At 42.0% G+C, this 16,800-nt stretch overlaps 2 protein-coding genes across 2 annotated transcripts in view; one reads left to right on the top strand and one right to left on the bottom strand.

The window, feature by feature from the left end:
• Nucleotides 1-1,660: 1,660 nt before the first annotated feature.
• DOLK (dolichol kinase) lies at nt 1,661-7,266 on the bottom strand. Its single transcript, XM_072883293.1, has 2 exons — nt 7,199-7,266; nt 1,661-4,195 (listed from the first exon to the last, which is right to left on the bottom strand). The coding sequence occupies exon 2, from the start codon at nt 4,088-4,090 to the stop codon at nt 2,519-2,521; it is 1,572 nt and encodes a 523-aa protein (XP_072739394.1). The 5' UTR covers nt 4,091-4,195; nt 7,199-7,266; the 3' UTR covers nt 1,661-2,518.
• Nucleotides 7,267-7,329: 63 nt separating this feature from the next.
• The window catches only part of NUP188 (nucleoporin 188), a 30,679-nt gene continuing 21,208 nt past the window's right edge, over nt 7,330-16,800 (top strand). The window contains exons 1-13 of the mRNA XM_072882720.1: nt 7,330-7,377; nt 9,325-9,379; nt 9,983-10,056; nt 10,657-10,741; nt 11,430-11,510; nt 11,982-12,026; nt 12,665-12,757; nt 12,900-13,019; nt 13,429-13,640; nt 14,436-14,550; nt 15,078-15,278; nt 15,996-16,085; nt 16,664-16,729. Coding sequence (XP_072738821.1) covers nt 7,352-7,377; nt 9,325-9,379; nt 9,983-10,056; nt 10,657-10,741; nt 11,430-11,510; nt 11,982-12,026; nt 12,665-12,757; nt 12,900-13,019; nt 13,429-13,640; nt 14,436-14,550; nt 15,078-15,278; nt 15,996-16,085; nt 16,664-16,729 — 1,263 coding nt within the window. The 5' untranslated portion in view covers nt 7,330-7,351. The remainder of the gene's footprint in view (nt 7,378-9,324; nt 9,380-9,982; nt 10,057-10,656; nt 10,742-11,429; nt 11,511-11,981; nt 12,027-12,664; nt 12,758-12,899; nt 13,020-13,428; nt 13,641-14,435; nt 14,551-15,077; nt 15,279-15,995; nt 16,086-16,663; nt 16,730-16,800) is intronic.

Below are 16,800 nucleotides of genomic sequence, written 5' to 3'. Positions count from 1 at the left end.
CCTCATCTTTTCTTTGAGGAAGACACAGTGTGACCTTCTCCCAGCAGACGGGGACAGCACTAAGCTGTCTGATGACCAGCTTGAACTCTCAATGTGCACAAGAACAATTACTATCCTCAAATGAATTACTAAAACCAAACCAACTTACAGCAAGGTGAAACCTAAGGAATGTTAAGAAATGTAAGTTACATCTGAGGCAAGCTCAAGCCTGTGTCCTACGCTGAGCAGAAGCTGTGTAGGTGTAATTTCACTGGCACTGGTGCAGTGGCAATGCTGAGATACGAGCCCGGTATCATCAGTCCGCTGATTACATTGCAGTAACCTTAAGACTGCTCGGAATCCTGGCAGAGTGAGCCCCAGTTCTTATGACTCATCCCTTTCAAAAGGGATATTGCCTGTGTCTGGCATTTGTTTGATGTGAAATAGTGAAATTTGGTTTCTTTATGGCAAGAAGTTTCCTTTCAGCCCTTTGGGCTTTGCTGAGCAATGCAGAATAGGTTCAGTACAGCAAAGAATTATTCATAGAGGAATGATCAGGTGGCTGTGGTAGGAATTAGGAAGCTGGATAATGGCAACAGCGGTACTGTGGAGTTCACAGTTTCTGCAGGTACAGCTGCTGCCCTCCCCTCCCTTCTCTACACTGTGTTTGAAAGCTGTGAGCAGGGTGGAGGGAAGACGACTTCCTTTAACTCTGGTGCTATTTTATGATGTCAGTGCTGAAGGCTGTGGCTTGTGATGGAAGCAGCTGAAGTTTTCTTTTCCTGTGTCTTTCCATTAGAAGAGTTAACAATTTAGAATAGCACCTTTCTGCTGAGGAGTGATAGTTTGTCCTTGGACTATCTGCGCCACTACCCGCAACGTACAAAACCATCTAGTTCAAGTGCATAAATAAAAGCAAGAAGCTGGATTGGATTTGCAGGATTTCCTGTTAAATGTGAAAGAAACTCAGTCTAGCACAATTACTGAGTTTGGTTTCCTACAAAGAGTATCTGACAATTTATTGCATTATTAACCAAAACCAATTCTGGACAATTTTGACATCCTCAGGAAAAGCAGTATCTAATCTCAGGAGCCCTGCCCAGGCAGGGGGTTAAACTGGGCAACGCTCAGCTATTCGAGTGAGTCCTGGCTTGTTGCAGCGACAAACACAATATTAGATCCTGGGGCCAATCCTGCTGGCCCAGAGCACCAGTTTCACTCCACCCCGGTCTTATTCTCGCTCCTACGACACAGTCTCAGGGCTAGGACTGCAGGATTGTGTAAGGTATCTTGGACTTGCACAAAACTGTTCCCAAAAGTGAATAAAAGAAGCATCAGAAGTTAACTTCATTCTGCAAACAAGAATCCTGGGATGCAAATCTTCTGCTTGGACACTTCTCAGGGGAAGGGACGAGGCGGGGGGGGTATGTGCTAATGTGTCTTGTTCTAATGGACACTTGGCAAACTCGCAAGAGATTGTCAATCCAGAAGTGTTTAATACATAAAAATGAGGTGGGTTTTTTTTTTGCTACAAAATGGTAGTTATAGTTTTAGTTAAATGGATGGGATTAAATGGCTTTACTCGATTTGATAGAAGCATTTTTATAAATTATTGATTAAACATCTAGCTAGAAAAAAAGTGAAAAATAGAAAACTGCAATTGTATTAAGAAGTTTATTGACTTTAACAGATTTTCTGCTTTCATGATTAACGTGTAATTAGTTTTTTCTGTGACTTTGCTTAGTTTCTTTCCCCTATATTGAGTATTATTCCAAATGAATGTAGAGATTAAAATCTTGAAGATAAAACATTTTTTTGTGTTGCATAAACCTCCAGGGCTAAAACTGCAACACTCTTGTTAGTACTGTTTGGAATAAACAGTCTCTTACATTCTCAAACCTCCTGGACCTGCCCCGGATAAACTTAGCTATTGTAGCTACTGAATTTGAAGTCGTGTTCATACATCGCAGTGCATTAGTATGGTTCTTGTTGACGGTGACTGGATACATTGGGACAGTTGTATTCATTTTGTGTAGACAGTGGCCACCCTCGTTATAAAACATGCTTTAAATGGTGCTTATACAGAAATGAGTTTGCATATGCGGTAACACAAGATGGCAGGGCTCAGTACAGTAAAACAAGTTTTGGCTCTGATGCAATACAGAGATGGCAAAATCTGAGAGGTTTGCTTATTTTTTTCTTTTTTCTCTCCTTGACTTACCTCTTCTTCCTTTACCTCCTTTGCCTCTGAGCACCCAGAAGAGACATAAAAATAGCATTTGTGTTTAATAATCCAATTTACAAGTCATGTTTGTGTTCTTATGAGAACATAAATCAACTCATGCTGTTTTAAACCGGAAAAAAAACAAGAGCAAAACAAAACCTTTATTTTAAATAGGTCTCCTTCATTTCTGTTTTTAACAGTTTTATCTGCTGTACCAAAAGTAGTGTTTAGATCAGATTTGAGCTCTCAATACAGTGCATATTCTATTACCACTTTTCTCTAGAAAGGGACAAACCTCTGTTCCTGGAAGTGCTTCTAAGCCATAAACATTATCTGGAGGTAGAGAGGCAACAACAGATTATCAATTTGGGTAGTATAAGCTTCCAAAAGAGAAACTAAACTCACAGACGCCAGAATCCAGGCATAGCTGGAGTTCAGATTCACACTGCTGTCAAAGATCAGAATAAGAGCCACAGCAATGATCTGAGCAAAAATAGCTGTTATTGTCCCTTCAAAGGTCTTCTTTGTTCCCGGCCATTTGATTTCCCCCATTGTACTACCAAAAACGGAGGCAATAGTGTCTCCTACCCCTACTGCCAGTACCCCAGAGTAGGGGACCAGTGCTCCTGCCCCAGACAACGTACCTTTAGGAGCACAAGATCTGGGGAACAACCATACTGGGAGGGACATGCCAAGGAGGAGATAAATATGAGTCAAGATTAGAGGTCCACTGTCTCTTTCATCCAAGAAGAGAGACAGTAAATGCCTAAGGGTTTGGCCAAATGGTTTGATCCTGAAGTACCGAATATACTCTAAGAAGATAAACACTGCCAGACACAGTACTGCAGCAACGTAGAGAAGCTGGCGGTCATAAATTAGTCCAGGAACATAAGTAGCTACAACAATGAAATGGAAATATTTCCTTGTTATAGTCGAGGCCTGGTGTTTTTTAGATTCAGATGATCTCTTAGTGTTCTGGTAGAAAACTATGCCACATGCTGAAGCAGCCAAAAAGGTCCAATATACAAGAAGGTAAACTCTTGTCTGTGTCTGAAACAGAAACTGGAGTAGCCAGAACAAAGGGTTCCTCTGGATCAGTCGGTACAGCCAAGGCATGATGACCCCTAAGCCTAGCACTGCTGTCATCATGTGGAAAAACATGGAGGAGATCCACGTACCCGAATCCATGAAAATGAAGAGCACAGTGAAAAAAAGCCCAAGAAGAACAACTCCAACAACTGCTACCAGAAGGAAAAAGTCTATGGGATCACCTCTGCCCTCGATTACATTCAGTGAGCGTTTAATGAGCTGATTGAGTACAAAACTTATACCTCCAAGAACTAGCAATGCTTCTCCAGGAGTAAAACATCGAGGCAACAGGTACAGCAAGATCATACTGAGGTAGACAAAAATTAGCAGCACTTCCAGGACCTCTATCACTTCTGAAACAGTCAGAGAGTGCTTCATGGTATAGATAATTATACTGCCCGCAACACCAGTAAGTATGCAAGTGTTGGTTGGCACGGGTTTTGTGATGCCAACCGCTATTACAGACAGAAAGAGAGCAACCAGCATGCCAGTGGAAGCTACAACTATGCCAAAACGTTCGAAGTACACAATGCCAGCAGACTTGCACCTCTCCTTCATCGCTATCCCCAACAAAGGGATGACCATGCTAGCTGGCAGGAGGCCACTGTTTGCTGCTGTACGGAACTGGAATACAGCTCCGCCCAGTTGGAGCAGACGGTCCCATTTGAATTGGACATAAAAAGCCTGGACAGCGAGAGCAACAGCGCACCAGGAATACCGGTCCCACACCACTGCGTGCACACAGAGAACGATGACAAACACAATCAGGGATTCCACCAGCACTGGCTTGTTTAACATGATTCCAGTCCGATGTGGCTCAAGCTTCCAAAATCTTTCTCAGGAGTCCTGATGTGCTCAATAGTTGTCCATTAGCAAGAATTCCCTTTCATGCTACTGCAATTCCTATTGGGGGAAAAAAAAAGCAAACAATTAAAGCAACTACTAGAAAAGCTAAAGCTTCCACACAGCTGTTTTGTTCTTAAGCTCAATTTAAACTGATAAATATGTCAGTTGTTAATGTCAACACACAGGTGAATAAAAAAAAAAATAGAACCAGTGAGGTAATGGATCAGCCAAAACTGTTACCTGCTCTGAGAATCAGAGAAATTGGTCTGCACTGACAGAAATGAACCTGGGGTATTCAGATACAGTTTTAAGTATTTCTGTTGCAGTGTCTTTGACTTGAAAGATAAAGCAAACAAGCCATAAATATTCCCAGAAGGCTTCATGGTGATGGTGTGAATTTGAAATATAGCTAATTATAAAGTTTAAAGATAATTTTATAACCTAATTTTGTATGCGGTTTTCACTGTAGTTTTACAGAATGTTCCTCCTTTTATTAAATATTTATTTTCCCACTGCTGTGCAAAACCCCCTATGTACCTCTCTCTCCTTCTGTTACTGGTATTATGATTGAATACTTCTACTGCTGCAGCAGGTGTTTTATAACGCTACGTAGTATTTACAATAGAAGTAGAAAAGAAAACATCACAATCATTAAAAAAAAATTGTCAAATGGCATACTTTATCTTATTTTGATCTGTTACCAGAACTGTCAAGATAAGCAAAGCTGGAAATCTGAGCACAGAAAAATCAAATTAACAGAAATAATTTTGCCTGCAGTCATGACAGGATGTTCACCGCATCCTTAGTATTAAGCAGCTTAATTTGTTTTGCTTCTACAGCACTGCTGGGTCATATTTGTTACAAAGATATCTATTCTAAAATATGCTTCTAGTCCATCTTCACATATTGGCAATATTCTTTTTAACTCTAGGATGTGTTGTAGCCATATGATTTAACCATTATACAGTTTCATATGTAAATAAATGAGTCTGATTTATTCTTCCTTATCTTTAAAAAAAGCTATTGGCTTAATTTCTCTTTAACCCACCGCACAGCCTCTTCCCCCTGTCAGATATCTTGATTCCCATTTTCCAAGTGAGAATCCCACAATCTTATTTTACACACTCTAGATCTGTAACAATAAGTGAAATATTTTAATATTAGTCATTAATGCCACTAGACACATATTAGCAAGTCTCTTCCCAAAAATGCATCATTACTTTATAAGTGATTTGTTTAGCCTCCGGTGTGCACTATTTTCCTCAAATTCTTCAAGAGTAAATAAACCTTGTAAGACATTCTTGATCATGACCTAAAGCTGTCATTGTTTTCTACATCCCCTCGCTCCCTTGTCTTACTAACACTTACTGCATTTCCAGCACTTCACCTTCTCTGAATTAAGACTCACAGCCAATGACAGCTGCACTGCAAACTAATCTTTCCTTTAAACTTTTGGACTATAAATAGTTGAGATAATCAGCAATGCACATAATGACTCTATTAAGTTAAATCATATCTTGTCTTCTTCGAAGTATTGTGGGCATTCAAACATTGTGCAATTCACACCAGTATTTATTGCTTTCTGGCAACCTTTATTTCTCCTTATCCATAATTTGATATTATGTTTTAGCCATACATAAGCCAATGCCATTATACTGGCATCTCTTTTGGGTTCTTTGAAGGTATCAGTTTCTGTATTTCTGTTGGCAATAGAACGGCTGATCCAGTTGTATGCATCCCTGCTGAAACTTTGGATTGCTTCATCCTTTCTGGCCCCCCCTTAAGCCGATTAGTGGTAAACTCTTACTAAATTCTGTTCCCCCAGTCTCATTACTAATATCTACATTAGCTCCCTCACGGAAGGCTAGAAGTTAACTTAAAGTTCTGGTTTGGGTTTTCATCCAGTGTGGAATGGTGTCACCAGATTATAAAGCTGACAGAGGTCTTAGTAGTACTATTACTGGTTAACTATTAAAGTTTGTACTATCAAACTCCCTTACACTGTTGGTCTGGAGCGTTTAGTTATTTATGGCTTTGTACTGAAAAATTAATTATTAATAGATTGCTTTTTGGCATCCTTATTCATATAGCCTGAAATACTCGATTGCTAAACAACTTCATTACATTTACTGTTGCTATACAGCTAGATCAGGCCAAGTGTAATCTTTTTGCCATCACAATTAATTTTTAAACAGAACAAGGGAAGAATTAATCATATAGTCAATAAAACAGAACTGGCACGGGCAATATCTACCTATGACCAATAATGGTTTTGGGGTCCCCACTCCTTGTTGTTTCTGAGCACAGGGAACAGGGAAGCTTGAGGCTTATTTGAGAAGAGGCAGGGCAAATACCGCACACTAGCCCAAGACTGAAAAAGACCTCCCCCTCAGTCTGGCAACTTTAAGGTTGCGACCCAGCTCTTGCATCAATAATGACACACGACCGCTTCCCCCAGCAGGCAGCCTGCCAGCTTGGCTATAAGACAAGGAAGAATTTCACTATATGAAACGCAGGTTTCCTACTCTAATGCAGCAGCTTTGAATTTGCAACACGATGTATTTCACTGCTGAACTATTTCATTTTCTTGTGCCTGCTGCAATTCCCTCCTCCACACCTTCCTTCAGGTTACGCGAAGTGCTCAGCCCTCCCGCTCTCACACATGGAACAGGACCCATCGCCCCCAGTTTCAAGCCGGACTCAGCGTTTTCTGCCGGTTTCGTGATCTGCATCCCGGCTGCTCTGGGTAGGGAAGCTTCCCACTGACGTGCTCCCAAACGCCCGGTAGCGCTCACCTCCTCCCTCTCTTCCCCGTCTCCCCCGCAGCGCTGCGGGCTCCCCTCGCCCCGTCCTTCCGCGCCGCCCTCCGCCGCCTCTCCCCCTCAGCCGCGGCACCCCTCGACCCAGCCTTCGCTACTGGGAAGCTGCAGCGGGGACGGCGGCCGCAACAGCCCCCGGGAGGTCTCGGAGGCGCTGCCCGGGTGAGCCCCGCGTCCCGCCGAAGAGCTGCGGCCTTCCCCGACCGCCCCCCCGCAGCCCGGGAGCCGATCGCGGACCCACCTCCCAGGACGCCGCCATCTTGCCCCTGCCGCCTGTCACATGACCCGGGGAGGGGGCCGGAGGCGGAGCGGCGGCCCCACCACGTGACGCCGGCGCTGAGGGAGGAGGGGGGGACCGACTCCGCGCGGCGGGTCACGTGAGAGGGGAGCGAAGATGGCGGCGGGCGGGCTGTGCGCGAGGTGCGGGGACGCAGCGGCGGCGGCGGCGGCGGCGGCGGCGGCGGGGGGCGGGAGGGGAGGCGGGGGCCCCGGCCCCTGCCCCTGCTGCGCGCGGGCCCCTCTCCTCGGGGCGGGGGGGGCAGAGGGGCCCCGCGGGAGGGGGGGCAGCGCCGGCGGGGGGAGCGGGGCGGGCAGGGTTAACGCAGCGGGGCCCGCGCCGGCCTGGCCACGCCCCCTTCGCGCGCGGCGAGGCCCCGCCCCGTCCCGTCCCGTCCCGTCCCTCGCTGAGGGGCCCGTCGGGGACCCCCCAGGCGGCTGAATTTCGGTGTTAGCAGTGGCTTCTTAGGGGTTTTGCGTTTCTTTTATTCTGCCGGGTGGTAAAAGATGAAATGCTAAATAGAAGTCCCTGAAAGGTTTTGCTCTTGCGAAGCTGAAGTCTCGGTTCCCGCTAAGATCTCGGAGGTGTCTGTCAGAGCTCCCAAGTCCCAGAGCTGCTCTCGTGAAGAGCAGAGCGTTCAAGGGTTGGTTTTCATCTTTTGGGCAACTCTTTGCAAACATAAAAATCAAAATAGAGATGTGGGAGAGGTATAAAGGAAGCTATTCAATGAGTCCCAGGTTCAGTGATCACTTTAGATCGGTGTCTTCGTTTGTCCTGAGCACGTTTTTTGGCATTTATTGTAACGTTTTTATGCTCTGCGGTGTTCCTAGATGCCTAATTTTTATTAAATGAATATCTGTGAGCCCTAATGGGGTCAAGAACCCCACTGTTACGTGTGATCGCATAAAGAGAGCTTTCCTTCCTTAGCTGTCTCGGAGTCTAATTAATGAACTGGCAACAAACTATGGTCTGTTTTATTCACAGAAGAGGTGAATGAAGGAGAGAATGGAGAGAATGAAAAGTAGAAGGGTTGGCTTTGCTGCACTGGTGCTCAGTTCTACAAAGTGATTCTTTTCTTGGTAAAATTCTGTGGCCTTTCGGTGCTCTGTGTGGGCTGGAGAGGTTGCACCCACAGCTGGTTGCTGACTGAGTCGTGAGGAGGTTTGTTAGCTTATACACAGGGAGGTGCACCTAACTATCAAGGAATTAGCAGGTAGAAATTATGTTGATGGATGTACTGGAAATAATAGGTCTTATCATTTAAGTGGCACCATGTGTCAGAAGTTGCAGATGACTTTCACTGCCATAGTGAGTTATTTTGATGATGTGATTCTAAAAATAAGTTAATGAGTGTTCTTGCTTTTGTAGACAGTCTTTGTGTGGGGAGCCGTGGTGTTTAACTCCTGATTTGTATTATGTTGCTATCAAATCAGCATTTGTCTAAGTTCCTGAAATATTCTTTTTGGCAAACGTGCTTTTTCAGAGCTGTTGTAGGGACGCTCATTTTTCTGGATGCATGTGCCAGGGTCAGGATTTGATCTGTAATACTTTATAGTGCAGACTGGCTTTTCTACAGAGTTCTTAGGAAGAAACAAGAAGCCAAGGGTGAATGTTCTGAACACCTGTGGCAAATCATTCTACCTCATGTAAAGGTGTTGCAGTTTTTCACTTCACCCAGTTTTATGTTCCACTTAGAGTGAAGGACGAAACTGTTATGGAAGAATTTGTTTGGAGGAGAGCATCAAATGTAACTGAATAAAATATTGCTCTATACTTTCATTAGGTTTCTTTTTACTAACCTCAGACGTCCAAGTAGCAAAATCAAAGTGAGCTAATAAACTGATATAAATGTGATGCTTCTTTGATATGGTTTTGCTATATCAGTTGTCACCCTCTTTGGGTCTTTCCTGCGTTCTTCCAGGAGATCTGAAACTGGTCAGCTAAAAACCAATGTTCCTTAAATCAGTTTTCTTATATTGCAGTGTGATCGGCTCTGAGTTAATGGCAGGTTTGAAAAGGTGTCAGCTAAATGGGAGCCTGAAGTAGTGTTCATCATTAAAATACTCTCCACCTTTTCTCTTCTTACACAGGAGCAGCAGAGAATTGTGGACAATTCTTCTGGGCAGATCAGCTTTAAGAGAACCAGTAAGTCTGTCTTGCTAAGCAGGTTTGCCCATCACTGAACGGACTCCATGGCCAAATATATAATTTGTACATCTCTTTGAATATTAGTGCAAATACGTTTTGCTGCTTTTCCTTCTTCCTCAGTGTGATTTTTGTTCCTCTGTCTCTGCTACTTGTTCATTCTTCCACTCTTTGTTTATAGCTGCTTCATGAACTACCTGGAAGGGTGTATGTGAAAAGGTGGTTTCCTTTCTGGAGCGGACACAAATGCTACTTTCTAGACTGGCTGGCCTGGGGTATTAATGAGTGGTACAGCCTGCTTGCTTTCTTATTTTCTGGGATGGAGCCTGTGCTTTCAAGAATTTGCCCAGAGGATGGAAATCCAAATGTTTCTGAACCTAGTCCGTTGCCTCCTATTTCCTCTCCCTTCCACTGATTAGGCAAGGCAGCGAGCTTTCTCATACAATACACACCTTGAATCAGTCTGAATCATAGATGCTTGTCTTGTGTTGTTCCTGTCTCTTTGTGGTGGTGGAATTTCTTTGCTTCACTTAAATTTAACAAATCTGATACTGGGCAGTGTACGTTGAGGAACCTGTTCAGTAGTTTTGGTTCTTTTTTCAGGCACAGATTGCGGCAGAATTGAACAAGCACTGGCAGAGATTGTTAGAGGGACTTTCATACTATAAACCGCCAAGGTATAGTAATTGCTTGATTTTAGAAATTAACCTCTACAATGAGATCTCCTAATAAGTAGAGGAGCGTGACGAATATTTCTCTCTGGTTACATAAAAATGGATTTTTACTCTCTTGCATGACTTGAGATTTCAGGAGAGGAGTAGCAAGAGAAAGTACTTAATCCACACAATCCACATAACATTTTTGGGCATGAAATACAGACCAGAAAGAAGTAACAGCAGTTTTTGCTGTCATCACTAATGTTAGGTAGCTTTTAACCCTTGCCTCTGCTGAGCTGCGGCGATCATGTGCAAGTGTGCAGCCTGTGGAGAAGTGACGACTCTTGACAGTCATCCCAGAAAGATACCCAGATTCCCTCATTGGAGAAGGTGGAATGAATATAGCCTACATTTATTATCGTAATAAGATTGTGAACAACGTTAAGTTTTGTTTGGTGGGAAGATTAGAGAATATTGTTGTATGAAATATTGAAAAGCCATTGAGGAAAAAGCAAATGTTCAGTTTAAACTGATAAAACTGAGAACTTTGAAATTAAGCCTCTTTAGTTCGTTCCTTGGGATTGCTGCATTTTTAATGACTACAATTTCTTTTTTGTTTAGTACAACTTCAGCAGAAAAAATAAAAGCTGATAAAGATGTAGCTGCTCCACTAAAAGAGTTGGGTCTGAGGGTCAGCAAGTTTTTGGTGAGTGAAGGTGCTATTCTGATTATTTTTTATCCCTGCACTTGGAATGCATTGTTATCGGGAGTCTGTTATTTAAGTAAGCTTCTTGATGTTGAATAGAGGCAAACTTGAATTCCTTTCCGTTCAAAACAATCTAAGGGATGTTAGAAATACATGTTGGGGCGGTAGGTGAAAATTTTAAAAAGTGATTAGTGACCTTGAGGTGCCTCAGTTTTCCTGGTTAACACTCTGTCCTGCTGCAAAGGGCCCTGCTTTTCACAGTGACCTGCTTTTGGTCTTTCTTGGGTTCTTTCAAGACAACTGAAACTGCTCAGCTAAAAACTGATGTCCCTTAAATCAGTTGCCATGTTTGAAAATACTGTCGGTTTACCTGCAAGGTTATGTTCCTTCAAGCCAGAAGTTGGAATTCGTTGACTGGTGGCGGTACCTTTTTTTAAAATCACTGTTATACTCCTTTTGCTGAAGTTAAACTGGCTACATCTCAGTGACATCAAAACTTACGTATTTTACTTTAAACAGAAGTGCTGACTAAAGCAAGCATCTGCCTGATGCAAAAACTTTTCTTTTGGCATATTTTGGAGGTTATTTGTTTTGAAGAGAAGAGCTGCCTGAATATTTGGAGAGAATCTTCATCTTTAATGAATTCAGTTGCCTTTTATTCATTTCAGAGCATCTCTCTTTTTTTCAGGGTCTGGATGAAGAGCAGAGTGTGCAGTTGTTACAGTGTTATCTTCAAGAGGATTACAGAGGAACAAGGGACTCCCTGAAGGTCCATAGCTCCCATTTATGTTCTTTTTACTCCACATCTTTCCTTAATACCAGTAGTTGATGCATATGATCACATGTGAGTCTGAGTTCTGATTTGGAAATGGCTTTGTAGCTTTTCTTCTCTGAGCCTACAATGCTCAAGTGCTGCTTTAAGGAAATGTGATAGCAGATATCGAGGCCTAACTTTCTAGTACATCTTCCTGCTTGAATCTCTCTGGAGGAACTCAGCTCCTCTCTCTGTCGCAGGAACACAGGAAAGCTACAGATTCGTGAAGGGAGAGTGAGTGGAGATGAGGAACAAATATGTAGTTACAAATGGGTGTTTTGGCTTTGTACTTTTGGAGTCTGTCTTTCCAAAAGAAATGGAAAGAAAAATTGCCTTTTGTTTATTTCCGTCTTTTTTTTGTGAGTATGTATCTTGCCAGTAGGTATTTCTGCAGTACGTAATTCTTTTGTTGTGTTTTGCTTACAGACAGTTCTTCAGGATGAAAGGCAGAGTCAGGCTCTGGTGCTGAAGGTTAGTCATTTCCATTTGTATTTTCTGTTGAAAAGATCTGTTGACAGAGAACCAACTTTATTTCTATGGATCCAGAAAATCTTGGAATAATTGAAGTATGGCTTCATATAAAGAACAGATTTCAGAAGGTGCTTCTGAAATAGAGGGATGTGCATAAAGATTTCAACAGCGTTAATAGTTGCTACAGAAAGGAAATTTTAGGCTTAATATCAGGGAATTTAGCTGGGCAGATGTATGCGCCTATGTTTTCCAAAGCTTATAGGTTTATATGTTATTACCTGAAGTGACAACTCTGAAATGGAGACTGATGATCATATCTGACAGAGGATAATAGGGACGAGGAGTGAGAGATCATCTCGCTCTGTCTTTTTGCCTTTCTTTTCCAAGTTTTCTCACTTAACCATGTAGTTATAGACATGTCCCTATAGGCATGTTTTATTGAGTTCTGTAAAGTTAATTAAGGTGGGGTTTTTTTCAGATAACTTAGAAACTGCTTAGTTGAAACTCCATCTGTAGTAATGTTTTCAGCATTATATATTCTTGTGATGAATGCCTTGGCAGTGTATGGGAGAGGAAAGTAAGTGTATGGGAGTTGGACACAGTACCAAATTGATATCAATGACACTCTATATTCACAGCTTGCTGACTATTACTATGAAGAGAGGATCTGCATTCTGCGCTGTGTCCTCCATCTACTCACTTATTTTCAGGATGAGAGGCACCCTTACACAGTGAGTACAGGAACCTTTTCCTGGATGTGATGTCATTGAAATAGGCTAAATGTGTAAGTTGTGTAGTAATTGTCCACTTGTGATTGTAAAAAGCATGTGAGTGTGCACATGAGAAGTTAATTTATTTGTTTGTTTATTTAAGGCACAATACTTCCAGTGTGTTGAAAAGTTGGACAAGGAACTAGTTCCTAATTACCGGAAACAGTTTGAAGCACTGTACAAAGCAGAAGCTCCTACATGGGAAACACATGGAAATCTCATGGTATTTTGTTTCTTGCTATTATTTATCAAACTTTCCGTATACATAGTGTATTGGAAAATGTGTATGTGCAGATGCAGTTAAAAAGAATGTTCCTCCTGGTCCAAGAAACCTAAAAGTTGTTCTCTCTCTAACAGAACACACTTTTGCTCAGAAACAAAGAGAGTTGCATGGAACGTATTGTTCCTTATAACAAATCCATTGATAGCCCTAGGCTAACAGATCCATTTACGTGTAGTTGTTCATAATCTCTCTGCATCAGCACACTCTGTATTTACAGTGGCTTTCCTTGCCATTGGTACAAACCGCTGGCTACACAAGCTGTTGAAATGCTTCAACACTTCTCAGTTTCTAACTGCTTTGACTGACCTGTGAGCTTCGACACATGATGGTGGAACTTCTCCTTGTGCAGACAGAACGTCAGGTTTCCCGTTGGTTTGTGCAATGCCTCCGTGAACAGTCCATGCTCCTGGAAGTCATCTTCCTCTACTATGCATACTTCGAAATGGCACCTGATGAGCTTCTGGCATTTGCAAAGATGTTCAAAGAACAGGGATTTGGCACTAGACAAACCAACAGGCATTTGGTAGATGAGAGCATGGATCACCTGGTGGATCGTATTGGGTAAGTATCGTGTATATTTGTGAAGTGAATACAGAGCAAAACAATTGTTTTCCTCAGGAAAAGAGCATTTATAGTTCTTGCTGCTGCCTCTTAAAATCACTGCTATTTCAAGCTAAGCTTATTGTGATAAAGGCAAAATAGCTTTTCTGGTCATATTGGAGGTTTGCGGCAAAATGAAGGTGATTGCAAAGTAGAGAGGTATCCATATACTAGCTTTAATGTAGTATATAATCTTGCCTCTCTTAAGAATGGCAATGAAGACATAGTGCCACTCCTTCTTAGATGGTCTAGTGGTAAAGTGAAATTGCATCTTCACAGTCCTGTGCTGATAGTCTGGCTGCTACCTGCATGGAGGCTAGCGCTCTCTCTCTGACCTGTATTGTTAACTGTGTTGCCTCAGTTCAAGCTATCGTGGGTCTGTTTACAAATGGCAGTAATGTCTTAATTTTCCTGCATGGGACATAACTCGAGCTGCAGCCAGGGGGAATGAAAATCCTGCCATGTGGCAGAGAGTTACAAAGGTGGAAAAGCTATCTTCAAATTTCAGTGACCTTTTTTTGTCTATTCAGCCAGAAATGGTAGTTCTGAAGATTGTAATCTGTCATATACTAACATTTCAAGAGAAAATTTGGATTAATTGGTGCTAATTTCATGTAATTTCTTATTGCTTCAAAGAACAGCTGAACAAAGGCAAACTAAAGGTTGTTTTTTGACCATTTGTAATTTAAAAAAAAACCCCTGAATTCTTAAATAAAGTTTCTGACCTACTTGTTTTTGTTCTTTTCCTGCTTGTAGCTACTTTAGTGCTCTTATTCTGGTGGAAGGCATGGAAATTGACTCCCTCCATGAGCGTGCTTTGGATGACAGGACAGAGGAGCACAAGTTAGCCAATAATGAGCGCATCCACCAGGTAAAGCACTGGCAGAGTAACCCCTCATCAGGCCTAACAATACAGAACTTACTGTGATTACCCAAGCAGCGCTGTTTAAAGATTAAGTCTGTAAGTTTCTGATCCTTGGGTTTGTTGACCAAGTGTAGGAACTAGCATCCACATAATATTCTGGGGCAAATAAGAACGAAATTAATTCCTCTCCCCCTTATATTTCCTTGGTTATCCTGGGCCTTTCTCTAAAGAAAGATACGTGCAAAGAAATAGGCATTGTGAAATTTCCAGAAGGGAATGAAACAAAAGATTTGTACTGTCAGTGCTTTTAGGTCAGAGAACATCTGAGGTTAGACCAACTATAAGTCAGTAAACCATGCAGAAAAACAGACCGAGGCTGCAAGTATATAATTTGGTCAGTTGCATGTTTGAAATAATTATCTGCATGGGAAAGGTGACTGTTAGCAAGAAGATGCAATCAGCTATATGCTTGCCAAGTATGAACTTCTTTCAGAAGATCTCAATTATTTTGCTTTTGTCTTGTCTCTGTGCAGGAGATGGACAATCAGCTGCTGCAGTTAGGGGATGTCTCACATCATGCTCTGGTGCTTTTGGCCTGGGCTCTGCTCCGTCACACTGTAAACCCAGAGGAGTCAACAAACATTATCAGGAGAATGGGCAGCACTGCTATCCAGCTGAATGTTTTCCGGTATCTGACAAAGCTTCTGCGGTCACTGAGCAGTGGGGGGAAGAATGTGAGTTTCTTATAGTCATACATGTAAGCTCTTGAAGGTTTTTAACTTCTGCTGATGTAAAGGTATGATGGGAAGCGGGTGATTTTGAGCCAATGTTCTTTCAAACTAAATCTGGTTTTAAGCAGAGTATGCAATAAAGCATGTTTTATCATCTTACCTTCTTTCAGTGAAGGTCAGAAATCAAGTTGAAATGAAACAGATTTTTATACCCAAAGAATAAAAAAAAAGCTTTTGTAAGTTGAGGAACTACATCTGTTTTGAGCAGAATAGACTGCATTTAATCACATTTGTTGGTTTGCCTCCCTAAGTGTACTTGCCATTGTGGATCTTGAGTATTAGATGATTTAACTCTGCTCTATTCTCTGTGTACGTTTTAATTAGAAAATACCGTGTATGAGAGTAAACTACTTTGTAGGCAGAAACCAGTGAAAGCAAATCCTTTTGACTTCTGTGAACACTGAGTGCTTCTTTTTGATGTTTGGAAGGCATTTCTAATGATAATGGTAGTGGCAAGATTTCTCATTCTGGTGAAATATTTCATGTTAATGTGGAGCTTAAGTAATGACTGCTTCCTGTTTTGCTGCCCCTCTGCTGACTACAGCAAGGGTGTATGAAAAAGACAGTTACTCAGTTTGTAAAGCAGACTGAATACAGTTACAGTGTGTTCTGTAATTCATAGTCTCTCCTATAATGGCCTTGTGTATTCTCTCCTTCCAGTGTACTGCCAGCACAGCTTGTATGTGTATTTATGGACTTCTTTCCTTTGTCCTGACGTCACTGGAATTACATACGTTGGGCAATCAGCAGGTGAGCATCCAACGCTCGTTGCACCTGTAACCTAATTTAAAATAACCTGTCATAACTGATGCTAATTACTTTTGTTAAATTGTGATCCTGCATTTGAAACTGCAAACTTTATGTGACTTAGATCTAGAAGAGTGATTTGCTGTTTTTCCTACAGCATTTACACAATGCAAACTTAGTAAACACCTCTGCAGACTGGCTGATTAATAATGAGAGAGCATATCTTGCACTTGAAGTCCTATGGATTTAAAACTAATTGTTGATGTGCTACTTCCAAAGCAACGGAAATAATACATACTCCATTTCCAAGTTTGAGAAGACATCATATAGCCCTTTGCAGAAATAGTGGACATATTTGTCCTGGCCAGTCCATTCATGATAAGGAGCATGGCTTTAGGCTGGCTGTGTGTTCTGGGTTTGGGTGTGTTGGGTGTTTCTTTCTGTTTTGACTAGAGGAAGTACTTACGTTTTGGCTGGTAAACATGGAAACTTAAATTCCAAAGATGTGGCAGAACTTGGTTGGTATGAAATCCTCCTGTGTAAAGTAACTTTTATTTTCTCCATCCTCTCTTCTTTTGAAGGATATAATTGATGCTGCATGTGAAGTTCTGGCAGCTTCCAGCATTCCTCAGCTCTTCTGGAAGACGGTGAGTGTGTTGGCAACTTCCTTGACCTACCTTGCTTATAACTAACACCTGATAAAAGATCCCCTTTTAGG

Source organism: Ciconia boyciana, chromosome 18, assembly GCF_034638445.1.
Source record: "Ciconia boyciana chromosome 18, ASM3463844v1, whole genome shotgun sequence".
Classification (NCBI taxonomy): Eukaryota; Metazoa; Chordata; class Aves; order Ciconiiformes; family Ciconiidae; genus Ciconia; species Ciconia boyciana.
Note: the sequence above shows the minus strand (reverse complement) of the source record. Positions and strands in the feature narration are given on the sequence as shown.

Coding starts and splice junctions, on each gene's coding strand:
- DOLK (XM_072883293.1), bottom strand. CDS start 4,090: ATGTTAAACAAGCCAGTGCTGGTGGAATCCCTGATTGTGTTTGTCATC.